The 16,438-nt window shown below is 41.1% G+C and overlaps 1 protein-coding gene and 1 pseudogene across 2 annotated transcripts in view; one reads left to right on the top strand and one right to left on the bottom strand.

Annotated features, from left to right (window-relative positions):
* TRIM33 (tripartite motif containing 33) overlaps positions 1-12,102 on the bottom strand; it is a 136,903-nt gene extending 124,801 nt beyond the window's left edge. For both annotated transcript variants that reach the window (XM_065906627.1, XM_065906631.1), the window contains exon 1: positions 11,483-12,102. In XM_065906627.1, the coding sequence (XP_065762699.1) occupies positions 11,483-12,008 (526 nt within the window). In that variant the 5' untranslated portion in view covers positions 12,009-12,102. The remainder of the gene's footprint in view (positions 1-11,482) is intronic.
* A 682-nt stretch (positions 12,103-12,784) lies between these two features.
* On the top strand, positions 12,785-16,207 carry LOC136144678 (cytochrome c-like; annotated as a pseudogene).
* Positions 16,208-16,438: the final 231 nt, after the last annotated feature.

Genomic DNA, 16,438 nt, shown 5'->3' with positions numbered 1-16,438 from the left:
GGAAGATGAAGTTATGAAGTTGCCTGAAAAATAGCAGAATGTAGTGGAACAAAACGGGGAATATGTTGTTCAATGAAGTTCTTCGCAAAAATGAAAAATGTGTCTTAAATTTTTACTTTAAAAAACTAAAGGAACTTTTGGCCAACCCAGTAGGAAGAGAACCAAGGATTATCCACTGTATGAGGAAGCCCCTCTGAAACAAAAAGAGATCAATATAAAAAGGAAAAAACAAGATTAAAAATAAAGTCAAGTAGAGCTTTCAAAATGTCAACTGAGTAACCAGTGATTAAGACTCAATGCTTTCACTGTGGAGAGCCTGGGTTCAATTCCTGGTTGGAAAACTAAGATTTCACAACCTATGGAGCATGGTCAAAAAAAGGAGAAGGAAAGCATAAGAGAAAAGGTAGGAGACAGCATGAAGCCAGTAATGCAGACATTCAAACAGTAACAACTCCAAAAACAGTGAGGGGAGGCGCGTGGGGAGGGTCCTTGCAAAACCTTTCCCAAGCTTATCCTTTGTTCACTAGAAAGGAACAGCGCAAAACAGAGCATGGGGAACTTTAAAAACAACGGAAGGAAAAAAGAGACACATCACTATTTCAGAAAAGGATGAAGAAACACTGAAAAGTGCCAAGAGGAAATAAATAAAACAAAAAAAAATCTAATTGGGGTCATACAGAGGAGCAAAATCAAACTAGCACCAGCAACACTGTCCACTTGAAAACTCTGGGAGAGACAGCTTAAAGTTCTGAGAAAAAGATTTTAACCTAGAATTCTGTATCAAAGCTATCATTGAAAGAAAAGAATAAAATAAAGAGAACTTCAAAAATGCAAAGGCTCAGAAATTTTATTCTTATTCTTTCTTGGGATGTGCAAACAAGGGAGTAAACAAAGAATAGGGAAGCCTATGTAATTAGAACCAAGACTCTCTTCATAAGGGAGGCTTGAAGCATTACATCCTCAGAAGAGCACCAAAGCAAATAATCAAGATAGTAAAACTTTAAATCAGACCAGCAAATAATCAAGGCAGTAAAACTTTAAATCAGACCAATAGCATAAGGAAAAAACTGCCACTCCCTGATTTCAGAGTAAAGGAGTAAGTTTTCTTCTGAGAAGTTCCAAATACAAGTCAGCCTATAAAAACTCTAAATCAACATTTGCAGGTTCTAAGAAACACCAAACTAAAAATTTACTTCTGTGACTTTTCAATGGTGGCACCAGACAGAAGCAAAGTCTCTTTTCTACTGTTTGGAGACTTGCTCCCAAAAACCAGGTCTGGCAGGATTCACAATTAGAAAAGCCCTAGTATACATATGCTCAAAATTCAAAACTATGAAACACTGGGAGACACCATCTACCATAATCACGAACAGCCAGAAGCAAGTAATAGTAAAACAGGACTTCAGGAACTTCAGATAATGGAATTATCAGGTGAAATTATTTCAATATAAATATGAATCAATACACTTCGGATATTTAAAAAGTAAAATGAAAAACAAGAAAAACAAAGCAAACACAATTAAATATAATTCAAGGGAAAGATTTACAGTAAAAACAAAATATAAGTATATAAGAACAACTCATAATGGATGTGAAAGACTTTTCTAGGGGAAAAAACTATTAATATTCAAAAACAAAACATTTAAGCAAATAGAAAACCATAGAATATTTCTGAACAGGCAGACACCATACTGTAAAGATAGCATTTTTCTCCCAAATTAATCTATATATTCAAAGCAATTCCAACATACAGACAAGTTTTTAAAATGAACTTTCACAAGATGATTCTAATATAAGAGCTGAAAGTCTAGATCAGTCAGGACAATCTTTAGGATGAACAAGGTATATATGGAGGCGGATGAAATTAATGTATAGCAAGGTTTACTGTAGCTTTATGAAAAGCACTAAAGGTAGAAAAAAGGGGGGAAATTGATTTTTAAAAAACCTCTCATCTATCAAAACACAGCTTTCTAAGTGTTAGTCGCTCAGTCGAATTTGACTCTTTGTGACCCCGTGAACTGTAGCTCGCCAGGCTTCTCTGTCCATGGAATTCTCCAGGCAAGAATACTGGAGTGGGTCGTCATTTCCTTCTCCACGGCTTTCTAAAAAGAAAAACTCTAGTATATTAGTTTATTGTTGTGTAACAAATTATCCCACAACTTAGTGGAGTAAAACAATTTCATTATCTTTCAGTTTCTTTGAATCAGGAATCTGGGAGTGACATGGCAAGTGGTTCTCTCTATGCTCTAAAGAGGCTGCAGTCAGATGTCAGCCAGGACTGCAGTTATCTAAAAGCCTGATCATGTTGGAAGATCCACCTCCAAAGTGGCTCGTTTACATAGCTGGCAAGTTGGTCCTGGATGCTAGCAGACCCCAGTTCTTTCAGAACTGCTAGAGTGACAGCCGGAAAAGGCAATGGCAACCCACTCCAGGACTCTTGCCTGGAAAATCCCTTGGACGGAGGAGCCTGGTAGGTTGCAGTCCATGGGGTAGCGAAGAGCTGGACACGACTGAGCGACAGCAGCAGCAGCAGAGTGACAGCTTGTTTTCACTCAGAACAAGGAATCCAAAGGATAAGGAAAAAAGCGGTATACCTTTAATGAAGCCTCAGAAGTCACTGTTAATTCTGCTATATTCTGTTGGTCACCCAAACAAGAACTGTGAGCAATGACTAAAAACACGTATAAATACTAAAGAGAACACCGGGGCCATCTTAGAGGTTGGCTATCACACCAAGCCATAAATCTTCAATTTACATAACCAACAAAGTATCAGTATACAGAACTTTTCAAGAATTCTTACAAATCAAAAAATTTTCTAAAATGTTAGCAAACTAAAGAGAAATAGAAGACATATGGACATGTTATTCACAGGAACAATAAAAAACTGCACGTAACAAGCATTCAAAAAGTATTTTTCCCTAGTACCACATAATTCATGCTATTTACACATCATTAAGATATAGATTTTAAATATTTTTCTAAAAATGGTGCATTTATGTTCCTTCATCCTTGTTTTTTCTCACTCCCCCTTGGGACTGATGTCCATTCTAGAAGCTGGCTAGGGAAGAAGGTGATATAATCTGTGACCACAGAGGAGACAAAATTAATGTATCCAACACCATGAGCCCAACCTCAGAACTTGTACTCTGAAAAATAAGATAGAACTCAGTCGACCAGTCATAAATAGGAAAAAAACAAAATTAAAAGATCCACAGCAAGCTATTTACAAAAGGTCCAACTCTATAAGTTATTAAGTACTGTTTTCCTCTTTACATTCTTTTGGGGATAAGCTCTTTATGAATCGTGATGGGTACCCCAAAATTAAGGACTATACATGTATGAATCTGCCGTCTTCCGCTACTCCATGGTCTGACACTCTTTCTAATGACTCTATATTATCACTTTGTTATAGCCCCTTTAAAGAAGCAAGTCTAAAACTTTTGTTCTCAGAATCCCTCTTACACTCAATCATTGAGAAACTTCTTCTTAATAGCTGATTAATACTGCACTGTGTGCATGTACCACAGCTTCCTTATCCATTCATCTGTCGATGCACATCTAGCTTGCTTCCATGTCCTGGCTATTGTAAACAGTGCTGCGATGAACACTGGGGTACACGTGTCTCTCTTTTTTTTTTACGTGTCTCTTTCAATTATGGTTTCCTCGGTGTGTATGACCAGCAGTGGCATACACTGGGTCATATGGCAGTTCTATTTCCAGCTAAAATTTTTATTTAACACCAAAAACATTTTGTATTGGGGTATAGCTAACAGTAAATTATTGTTAATAATAATGTTTCATTAAAATGAATATTAATTCATTTAAAAATAAACATACAGAATGCTGAAGTAAAATATTTATCAGAAATAATTTCCAAAACAAAAAGTTTTAGTAAAGAGTGACAATGATTCATATTTTTTTTAAATCTCTTGAATATCTAGTTTAATAGATGTCTGAATATAGTTTTTGCATTTAACCTGTTGTGACAGGTTATTTTGTTTGAAGAATAAAAGGAAAACCTGGCCTCATACAAGCATTTTAAGAAAAGGGAAAAGTATTTTAATAGTCTTTTCAGACAATGTGTGGATACTCTTCTTTAATATATTTGAAAATTGCAGAGTTTTATTTCTTAAACATCAGTTGCAATGTGAAATTTACCACAGTGATGAACTTTTACTGCTCCCTTACATTAAAATGTATTGGTCTATTTTGCACTTTGAATCTTTTTTCTATGCATGATATTGTAATTCTACGCATGATATTGTAATATCATGCATTGGTCATTTGGAAAATATTGGCTCACTATGTAGATCTTCCAAATGTTGACACTTCATCGTACAGTACCAAAAAAACAAAAATGTTAGTATCACTACCAGCCTTATCAGAAAAGCCTTTAAATATTGATAAGATACAAGTTTCCCAAAATCCTAATTTTCATTTAAAAGCTCAATTTTTATCACTGGCAACATAAAACAATGTCAGTTGCTTTCCTTAAAGTGATAGAGCTCAGTTCATTCATTTTTAAGAAAATGGCTGCCATATATCCACACCAAAGTTTGTTAATCGTTCTTTCAAGTAAAAATTATTTTCCAAGAAAAAAAAGCAGCTAATCCAGCTTGGAATTCAAACAACTGCACGAGTACTTGTCTTACCACACTTCAGTCTGCAGAAGCACTTTGCATTATCACATTTTATCACACACAATACTAAGGATCAAGATTTTAAAAGTAATTTTTACTGCTTCAAGAACATAAAAGTAAAACTAACGTGATTCTGTTGGTGGCGGTAGTTTTACTCTAACTATGTGATGGTAGAGATAGAATAACTTTTAAGAGGGGTCTGGAGGTACTCTTTATTCCTGCTAAGGTGTCAAGCAATTTTATCCCTCATTGATTTCCTATTATTAATACAAACATCAGAACAGTGAATAAGGCAAATAATGAATCAGTGTTGCAATGAAAACAGTTTCAACTCTGCCAACACCTGAAAGTGTATCAGAGACAATCTTCTGCCCACAGTCAGCCCCCACCTCAGTTCCGAAGACCAACTTGGAGAAACTACTTTAAGTTACTATTCTCACTTAAGAGTCTGTTAAGAGGAGTATACATAAGGAAATGAAAAGCAATCAGATTTTCCTAACTAAAACTTTTGGTGTAGAGATATTAGACGTCGTAAAGACTTTGGATTTAGAATATGAATTTACCTAAGTTTTAGGCAGCTGGAGAGATTTGGAATGTAAATAACTGTCAGGTGTGCTCTATTTCATCAAATGTCAGAAAAACACCAACAATTTGCCTTCCTGCCTCTTCTTTCTGCTTATCATGAGACAGAAGTTAATCACAAAGGCAATGGGTGACAACTGGAAGTCAACAGAAATAAGAGCAGTACAATTTATTGGGGGCTTACCAGGTGCCGGGTACTATATGAAGCAATTTACAGTGTACTAACCCATTTAATCCTCACAATAACACTATGAAACAGGTATTATTACTCTTCTCAATTTACGGACGCTAAGTAACAAACCCACAGTCATTCAAGTAGTAAATAATAGAGCTCAAAAATAAATGCAGACATTCTGACTGCATTCTGATTCCTGAATTGTGTACATTTAACCAACCACAAAGCTAGAAGTTGTTAAAATGCTTTTGTTTGATACATCTTTAATGACTGATTGCTGATGACTATATAATCATTCAAAAACTCAAGTAGGACCTAAAAAAATTCTCAGATAAGTCACACCCAGAACTAGCCAACTGTCATTTATTACACATACTGCTGGGGAAAAAACTTCCAGAGCTCTAACCGCAGATTCCCCTAGTGGTTCACCGTGTGCTGTGCTAAGTCCCTCCAGCCATGTCCGACTCTGCGACCCCGTGGACTACAGCCCGCCAGGCTCCTGTGTCCAAGGAATTCTCCAGGCAAGAACACCGGAGTGGGTTGCCATTTCCTCCTCCAGGGAATGTTACCGACCCAGGGATCAAATCCACGTCTCTTATGTCTTCTGCATTGGCAGGAGGGTTCTTTACCGCTAGAACCACTTGGGAAGCCCATGCTCAGTGATAAAGCCATTTTGAGGAAGAGCTCTTCACACTATATCCAGACGTATTCTCTCTCACTTACAACGTGGATGTTGCCTTCTCAGACTTTTCACAAAATGTTGGAGATTCGTAAACAGAATCATTTTCCCATGTTGATTCTTCCATTATTCCCCACAAAAGTTAAGTATATTAAACTTATGTAGACATGAAACGTTAGCATTAAAAACAATAACAGAATCAGAATTTTACTGGATAAGAACTCAACTAATTCATATTGCAGACCTGGAGAGGCTGTCTAGCTGACCCACCCAAAGCTACACAGTAAATTAATAGCAGAACCGAATGCAAGTTACTCCCAAATCAGATCTCCATCCACATCACCATGCTGTCTATGCCCTACTACAAAAGTCTCAACTCCTTCAAGAGTTCATCTGAGAGGCTATTCAGATGCATCAATGCATATTTGTACTTTTATTGATACATTATTAGATTTGCACATACCCACTACTGATACCTATTCTGACTCAACCTGAAACAAACCTAAAAAAATAAACACAAAAGCACTTTTAAAAGCTGACTACTGAGATTCAACAAATATTAACTAATCTATTTTGATTTTCCAAATACTTCAAAAGCACATAAATCAGTTTTTCTCCTCAAAATATTTAAATCCATGCCTCTCAAAGCGTGAAAGGTTCCAGAATCAGAATTAACAATATACTTATTAAAAATTTAAATTCCCAGTGTCACCCCCAATTAAACTGAAACAATCTCTTAAACTCCCAAAATGGTATTTTAAAAAGCTCTCCATATGATTCTTATTCATCCAAAATCAATTTATTGAACATTCACTCTACAATAGTCCAGTGGGAAACAAGGAACAAACAAGTAAACAAAAACAAGAAAACATTTTGGATTTTATCTGTGCAATGAAGAAATAAAGGTAATATGTCAAAGAGCAACCTGGAAGACTACAATTGTCCTTTAGTAATCTCAAGGGATTGGTTCCAACACCCCCGTCAGATATGGGATAGCCAAGTAACAGTACTTTAAGGAGCAACCAGACACAGACTTTTCAGGGCAGTGAAAATATGCTGCATGATATTATGACAAATCCATGTTATTATACTACATTTGCTCAAACCCTCAGAATGTATAAGCGTGAAACCCTGACATAAACTATGGACTCTGGGTGATTATGATGTAGGGCCATCAACTCTCAAAAATGTACCACTCTGGTGAGGGATGTTGATGATGGGAGATACTATTTAGGTCTGGGGGGGAAGAGTTATATGGGAAGTTTCCTTATCTTTCTGTATCTTTCTTAATATTGCTATAAACCTAAAATTGCTCTTTAAAAATAAAACCTTAAGAAAAAATAAAAGTCAGAAGGTCTTTCTGCAGAGGCAACATTTGAAGTGAGTAGCCCTTCACTTAAGAATAGTGGTTCTCAAATTTAGTGTGCATCAAAATCACCTGGTGGACTTACTGAAAATGATTTCTGGTTAGATGGTCTTGAGTGGGGCCCATTCCTAACAAGAGTGCAGATAATGTTGATGTTGCTAGTCCAGAAACCACACTTGGAGAATGATGGATCTAAAAGGAACAGCTAAAGGTTTTGAATAACTTTGGTGTGTTAGAAAAAAGAGGAAAACAAGGCCATTAGAAGGGAGGGTAATGTCATTGCTTCGGAACCACTTAAGAGAGTAAATCAAACTACCAACCACGCCTATCCAGACCAGAGATAGGATCACAGGCTGTTCAATAATACCTTACAATTGCAAAGCATTTCACAGTTTGTTTGTTTTTTTTTTCATTTATTTTTATTAGTTGGAGGCTAATTACTTCACAACATTTCAGTGGGCTTTGTCATACATTGACATGAATCAGCCATGGAGTTACACGTATTCCCCATCCCGATCCCCCCTCCCACCTCCCTCTCCACCCGACTCCTCTGGGTCTTCCCAGTGCACCAGGCCCGAGCACTTGTCTCATGCATCCCACCTGGACTGGTGATCTGTTTCACCATAGATAATATACATGCTGTTCTCTCGAAACATCCCACCCTCGCCTTCTCCCACAGAGTCCAAAAGTCTGTTCTGTACATCTGTGTCTCTTTTTCTGTTTTGCGTATAGGGTTATCATTACCATCTTTCTAAATTCCATATATATCTGTTAGTATGCTGTAATGTTCTTTATCTTTCTGGCTTACTTCACTCTGTATAATGGGCTCCAGTTTCATCCATCTCATTAGAGCTGATTCAAATGAATTCTTTTTAACGGCTGAGTAATATTCCATGATGTATATGTACCACAGCTTCCTTACCCATTCGTCTGCTGATGGGCATCTAGGTAAGCATTTCACAGTTTAAGAAAGTATTTTCACTTTTATTACTTAATTTGATTTAATGAGATATAAGTGAAGAACTATAAGCTACATTTTAGAGATAAAGAAACCAACAGACAGAAACATGATGAACCTGAGGGAACCAGAAAACAAAGGGCAGAACTATGTTCCCTAACTTCAATCCAGTGTTCCTTCCAGACGGCAAGTTTGATTTTTTTTTTGAAAAGCAAAGCAAAAGATACACACAGGACGTAATACTAAGTCATTCTCTAGACTCTGCTGCCTAAAAATATGGTGGCTTCCAGACTTAATTTGTTCTAGACACTGGTTAGAAAGCAACACTACCTTAAGACTGACAGTATTTAGTCTCATTTGCTTATTTCTCCTAGTTCAAAAACAAACGATGAAGAAGTGAAGAGGATATTTACGCACAATTATTCTGTCTTGCATAAATAAAACAGAACTAATTTCATAACCTCAGTCCCTCAGCCACATCAATCAAACACAACTTTCATCTTGTATCCCCTCTAAATCTCTCACCTAATCCAGGTTCCCACAAGAACACTGAATCTCACAAGTCTTAACTATACTCATGAGGCCCTCAGCAGTTAGTTATACACCCATTATCCACCCTCCCTATACCCATTATCATTTAGTATCTTCTCCACCAATTAAACCCTCACTTTTAACACTCTTCCCTGCAGGTCTCAATAATACTTCAAATCCAAAACTGAAATCATCATATTGTCCCTCCAAAACACACACACACACACACACACACACACACACACACACGTCTCAATAATAATTCAGATCCAAAACTGAAATCATCATATTGTCCCTCCAAAACACACACACACATACACACACGTCTCAATAATACTTCAAATCCAAAACTGAAATCATCATATTGTCCCTCCAAAACACACACACACACACACACACACACACACACACACACACACCTGTTTCTATGCCTGAATTATCTGATTTTGCATTAATAGCACTGCCACCCACCAAACAAGAAACCTGGAACTTGGCCTAGACACCTGTGTCTCTCACACCAATCTCAACTGGCCCCTCATCTCCATTCTCAGTGCTACTTACAACTAGTTACCATCCATGATAAACTAGCTGCCATTTCACTAATAACTACCATGTACCAGTCATTTTGTTACATGTACTAGCACCATGTACTGGTCACTTTGTTAAGTCACTTCATTCTATCAATAACTTTATGAGGTAGATAATTTTTGTCCTTGTAAAATTAATCTGTCCAACTAGGCAAGAAGTGACCAAGTAGGCATGTAAGAAAAACGTTTTCTCCAGAAGTCCATACCTTTCCCCCATAACAAAACACTTCCTTCTTCAACAGCTGACAACAGTCCTTTACCAGCTAATTTCTCTCCTAGATTACTGCCAGGATTCTCCTAACTAGTCCTGCCTCAGGTTTTTTTCTTCCCTTACCTTTCAATGTGCCTCAAGCAATCCTGGTAGATCACAAATGTCATCCTTTTATCCTAATACAAAAGTCTGTGAGGTGACTTCCCTTGTGGTCCAGTGGCTAAGATGCAGCACTCCCAATGCAGGAGGCCCAGGTTCAATCCCTGGTCAGGGAACTAGATCCAACATGCCACAACTAAAACACCCCGCATGCTGCAAGGAAGACTCTTGCAGGAGAAATAAATATTTAAAAAAAAAAAAAAAAAGTCTGTGAGAGACTCCCTTTAGTCTATCTACAATGTGCCAGGATACATTCCACAGGATGTATCCAAAACCCTTTAGTACAAGTCGACGATCCCTTACCTTCAGCCCCAAACTTCAAAAGCTTTGAAATTTTAAAGATTTTTCATGAGTCTGCAACAAAACCCACCCTGAACTGTGAGGGGTTATTTCTCTATCCCATTAGTGATATTCATATGCCTTACTACAGAAACATTAACACTTAATGAATTGTTAACCCAGACCCCGCTGGAGTATTGAAGACCTCAGCAGGAAAAAGAAAAATTTTCAAAGTATTCTGACCTCTAAAACACACCTGGTCCCAAGAGCTTCAGGTAAGGGATTGCAACTTCTTACCTACTCAGCCCATCAAACCAACTTAATTTCCGGTGATGACCTGATCCGTCCTAGGAATGTATAAGAAAACCTGTGTTCTGAAAACTCTACAACTCAGTGACCTACTCACCCTTCAAGAAACCTACGCAAGGATTGCTTTTCAGTGAAGTTTTCCTGACCTTGTCTTGACTGTGCCACAACCACTGCATCCACCTCCACTGCTGTATCTTATACGTCTGTTTCCCCTATGTTGGGCAGTGAACCGACTCCACACTGAGCATTTTATCCAATCGCAGCACGGTATCCGAAACACTAAGGGTCCATTAATGTCCAAGAACTGAAATTCATCCCAACTCTCCCTAACACCCAATTCCCTTTAAAGTTCAGCTCTCCTTTACCCCTAAACCTAAGGTTTTTTTTTCCCTAGCCATGCAGGCCCCTCAAGCAGTTTTGTTTGCTGAGTTCCTTCTTCTCAATGTCATTCTAAAGTTACTTTCTACCAGACGCCTTTTCTTAGCCCCAAATTCTCCAATGCCCTTTAACCTTCCTGGTCCTTCTTTCCCCAAGCTTTGAACAGGTCTCCCTCTAAGGCAATCCATCCTCACTGCCCTTATCTCTTACCTACTCCCTCCTCAACACCTTTCGGGGCCGGGCCCTCCCTTGAAAACGCTTCTCACAGGCGGATTCCCAGACCCTCTCTTCGCCCACAATCCATTCCTCCATCAGCTCCCGAACCAGCGCTCGGCCCGAGTCCACGCCTTCCCGGCCCGTATCTGCACACCACGAACCTCCCCTGCAGCCGGCGTCCCCTCCCCCAGCCTCTCGCAGCCGGCACCCCTCCCTTCACCCTCCCCGTCTCTCTGGAGGTTCAGTTTCTCTGAGAACTGTCCCAGGAGCCGTGCCTTTCACCTCTGAGACTCCTCAGGATCACGCCGGTCAGAGCAGCCCCGCACCCGAGTACTCTCAGAGGACACCAGATCCTCCTCGGCACAGCAAAGCCCCTTCGGCCCAGAATTCGGGCCGGGCCTCCCGCTCACCTTGCTGGATGTCGCCGTTGCTGCCCCCCGGGATGGGCACGTTGAGTTGGCGCTCGGGCTCAGGCAGGCAGCGCAGGCAGAAGGAGTGAAGACAGGGCAACAGCTTGGGCTCCGCCTCACGCCGGCTCTGCAGGCTCTGCTGACACACGGCGCAGGTGTCCAGGAGCGAGGCTGGCGGTCCAGGAGGCGGCCCCGCCGAGGGACCCGGAGCAGGAGCCGAGGCCGGAGCTGGGGCTGGCGTCGATACCGCCCCCCCGGGAACTCCAGGGCCCACTGAGGCTGCAGGGGCTGAAGCAGCTGGGGCCGAGCCCGAGGAGGCCGCGGCCACCCCCCCGTCGTCGGGCCCGGCCGCGCCACTCTCCGCGCCGGCCCTGCCGCCTTCCTCCTCCTCCTCCTCCACCAGCACCGCGGCGAGAGGCGGCTCCGCCTCCTGCGCCGCGGGCCCGGCGGCCCCGGCAGTTACCGGCGCGCTACCGCTGCCCCCGCCGCCGCTCTCAGCCTCGCCGCCGCCTTTGTTTTCCGCCATGTTTTCCTCTTTGAACCCGCCGGACCGCCCCGCGCCGCCCGCCGCCGCCGCCGCCGCCGCCGCCGCCCCCAGCCCCAGCCGCAGCCGCAGCGAGAGCGGCCGCCGAGAACGAGCAAGCTAGAGAACGAACGAACGAGAGCGCGCGCGCACGCAGCACCCCCACCCTCGCGTCGCGCGGTTGCTGGAGGGCGGGCGCGGCGCGCGCACGTACGCACGGACGTCCTCCGGAGGGAGGCGGGAACTCCGGGCGCGGGCGCGCAGCCGTCCAGGTTGCCCCTCCCGACCTCTGGGGCCCGCACGTAAGATTTCGCCCCGCTGCAGTTCCGTTCACAGTGAGCCCTTAAAGCCAGAGACTGTTGACGCTGAACTACCTTTAGTCGCGGTGGTTAAGAGCTCGGACGCGGCCACTATACGGGGAAGAGCGGGAAAGGGTGGAAGGCCGGGGCTGCTTCTCGCGGAACGAGCGACTCTCGGGTGGCGCGGTTCCCAGGGTGGGCGCATCTCCGCGGAAACCTCCCTCCGCGCGGGGTTAGACTCCCAGGCCTCCTGGGTCTCTGTGCTTTAATTGGCCGCGTTCCTTTGGATGATTGTATCTCTCGGGAGCAGTAAAGAGAGGATTTTTGTTTTTAACTGGCGGCGTACCAGAAATAGGCTGAAAAAACTCAGTGAAGAAAAAAAAACTTTAACCGCTATTTTTAGCTTCTTAAGGTGATTGTTTCTCTGCCGTTGCTACGCATCAGAAAACCAATCAACCGAGAGGCTTTTTCAGAGCGGAGATGTGCCAGGACCACACCCCAGACCTGCATCAGGAAGTGGGGGTGAGCTGATGAATGTTGAAAGCGCTTTGACTGACTGATGGGCGTCGGTTTGAGAAGTCACGCCTTAACCAATATTATGTTCTCAGAGTCCCACTTAGTATCCTGGCGTGAGTTGAGTCGCAAATACTCTAACCAGTGTAGGTAATAGCAGCTTTCAGGAAGGGTTGTCTTTATTTGGGAAACAAGTACTCTGGCTGTTTTAATGTTCAGATCATGAAGTACTTTCCTCTTTTGACAATGTTCCCAAGAAACTGTTATTCTTGAGCTGGTGTAAGTCCTTAACAATAAGCCACCTCGAAACATTTTTCACTTATTCGTTCAAAACAGTGACCTCTTACTATGTGACAGGTAATGTTTTAGAGATGCTAGGATTGCAGCAGGGAACAAAGGAGACCCTTGACTTTCAAGGAGTTTGCAGTCTGGGGGAAGAGTGATGTAAATATATGCAGGGAATGAAAAAAGCTGTGAAGGGGAAAAAAATTCAGATTAGAGATGATTGGGGAAGTCCTCTGTTATCAAGCTTTGGTTCTCTTGCAGTGAAGTGTTCTAATCAGGAACAAGCAGTAAGTTCAAAGGGCCTGAGGTAGACAGATTCTTGGCTTGTTAGAGTCTGTGTGACTGGCGTGACTTGACAGAGGCAAAGAGAAGTAGGAGATTAAAGAATTAAAGGAGCTGGTCACATACAGAGATGGCCTTCAACTTGCTAAACTTTTGTGTCTTGGAAAAGAACTTTGAAAAACTGCTTTCTCGCCTCAAAACAATTTAAGATGATCCTTAAAAGTTTTCATCAAGAGTGTAAATAGTTGGCAGAGACTGCCATTTCTGACATTTTGCATTACTAACATTTTTCAGTTGTCACATTAATTTTAAATCTACCCAGTGGAAAGGTAAACAGGTGGTTTAACAAGCATCATCCATTTAAAAAGTACATAATCAAAAGTGTTCCACTTAAATAATATTAAACATGAAAAGTAAAATGTTAATTGGGAGTGCCTCTTAATGAGATGACAGGTAGTGGGTTTTTTTTTTTAGCTTGTGTAGACATAGATGTATATAACATTATTAGGAGGAGATACAGTCCTGTATCACATTTTTATTGACCTAAGTCACTGCGTTTAAAAAAGAAGTGTGTATATGTATACATATATATATATATGAGAATCGGATCGTAAAGAGGGCTGAGTACCGAAGAATTGATGCTTTCAAACTCAAGAGAAAATTCTTGAGAGTCCCTTGGACTGCAAGGAGATCAAACCAGTCAATCCTAAAGGAAATCAGTCCTGAATGCTCACTGCAAGGACTGATGCTGAAGCTCCAAGATTGAGGGCAGGAGGAAAAATGGGTGACAGAAGATAAGATGGTTGGGTAACATCACCAACTCAATGGACATGAGTTTGAGCAAACTCCGAGAGGACAAGGAAGCCTGGTGTGCTGCAGTTTATAGGGTAACAAAGAGTTGGGACACAACTTAGTGACTGAACAACGAAAAACAGTACCTGGCACGTGGTAAACATGAAATGAATGTAAAAGTAGACCCAAAGGTTCATGAAGGGAACACAACTGGAGGTAGAAACAAAGGTACCCGAGAGAAAAATCTCAAAAGAAACCATACTATGGACTGAACTGAGCAGTGGGTGTAAGGATCTTGCCATTTCCCTGATGTTGGCTATCTTCTATGCCAACTGCCTTGCAAGAACATTGTAAGAAAAACACAGTTCTGAAATGAAGAGAGATTATCCATCAGTGCCTAGTAGCTCTGGCTGTGGTGGAAACTGCCCTAATGTTGCTGGTAACCAGAAGAGGAAAGAACTTTCCAGCTATCCAGAAAAGAGAAAGAGCACTGGGAGTGAGCAATGGTGAGACCATAATTCATGAGCTAGGTACAAGAGGTTGGCAGCAGTGAGGCAGAGTAGCCCAAGAGTACCTTGAAGGTTTGCAATGGCCAGTTCTGCCACTCTTGGACAGAGCAGCTTTGGTTGTCAGCAGGATTGGAAGCAATTCACAAAGACTAGCAGAGGAATGCTGAACCGCAGTTAAGATTTGGGGCATTTCTGTTAATGCACCATGCTTACAATCATGAGTGGGTGAGACTAGGGGATATAAAGGTGACATTTTGTGATTTACAGTTCACTTCTCGGAACACAGGGGTACATAAGCACATGTACCTTGGTTTAGCATGTCTTTGGACTTAATCAGAAAGTTCAGTTTCACAGCAAGGACCTTCCTAATGCACATGTCAAAAGATTGAAATTTAAATCGGTGATGTTGAGAAGGACAAGATTTTTGTTCAGAAACATGCCCAGTGCTCCACCATGGAAAGGCAAAGCAAGTACAGGAATGGTCTGGATGGAAGACAGGTGAGGCCCCTGGATTCCCTTACAATGATGCCAACAAGAACAAAGGCATCACCTGAGAGAAAGGTATTTGGAAAATCCCAAGAAGTACACCCCTGGAACAAAAATAATCTTTGCTAGTTAAGAAGGCAGAAAGGGCAGACTTGATAGCTTATCTCAGAGCTTCTAATGAGTAGTTAGTTGACCCACTTCCTTATTTCTTCAAAACAGAAATCTCAACTTCTTTTATGTGTAACATTTAAATTGATTGCATATACCAGAATTCAGTGCCATCAGCACTAATTTGTAACTTATGTCATTATAAGGCTTAAGATAATTAAAAACAAAATCTTAGAAAAAGATTTGGGCAAAAGATGTTGGGCAAAGTGCAGTTTGATTTCCTGGTGCTCTGTTTTCTGAGTTTGAGAACCGCTAATACCAAGTAAAATCTTCCCAGGTGGTGCTAGTGGTAAAGTACCTGCCTGCCAATGCAGGAGACATAAGAGATGTAAGTTTGATCCCTGGGTTTGGAAGATCCCCTGGAGAACGGCATAGCAACCCACTCCAGTATTCTTACCTGGAGAATTCCAAGGACAGGTCAGCTATAATCCATATGGTCGCAAAAACTCTGATACAACAAGCGACTTAGCCCTCATGCGCAGAGTACCAAGAAAAGAGAGACAAATGACAGAATTCTAATTGCTAGCTCTTTGGCTTTTCTATATTTCTAAAGCCTTCCAAGGCACATGGTTAATCCCAGTAATAAAAACAACATTTAAATAGCAGTTTACAATTTGTAAAGTGATTTCACACACATTATCTTTATTTCTTGCAACCAGTAAGATACATTCCAATTTAGATAATAAACAGACTTCATAGTGTGCGTGTACTGTAGTGTATTAGCTCTCTGTTGTTACACAATAAGGTTGTTTTCAATTTTTGCTATTATAAATAATACTGTGATAAGCATTGTGATGAATAATACTTTGGATGTCTATAGTTATTTTTTTCCGAATATTCCTAAAGCTAGAATTGCTGATTCCACAAGTACAGCCATTGTAAAAAAATTTAATATGTAAATAAGTTATTAGGTTATTAAATAACTAGATTGTGCTTGATGTTTTTGCCACTACAAATAAAGATAAATTAGTGTGCAATCTGTTTTTCAAATTTGTTTCTAATTTGTTTCTAAAATTCTGTTTCCTCACATCCCACTTACTGCTCAGTCTCTGGCATGGCTTCCATTTCCAACAGCTCTTGCTATGGTCATCAAGGACCT

The sequence above is a fragment of the Muntiacus reevesi genome, chromosome 1, assembly GCF_963930625.1.
Source record: "Muntiacus reevesi chromosome 1, mMunRee1.1, whole genome shotgun sequence".
Taxonomy (NCBI): Eukaryota; Metazoa; Chordata; class Mammalia; order Artiodactyla; family Cervidae; genus Muntiacus; species Muntiacus reevesi.
Note: the sequence above shows the minus strand (reverse complement) of the source record. Positions and strands in the feature narration are given on the sequence as shown.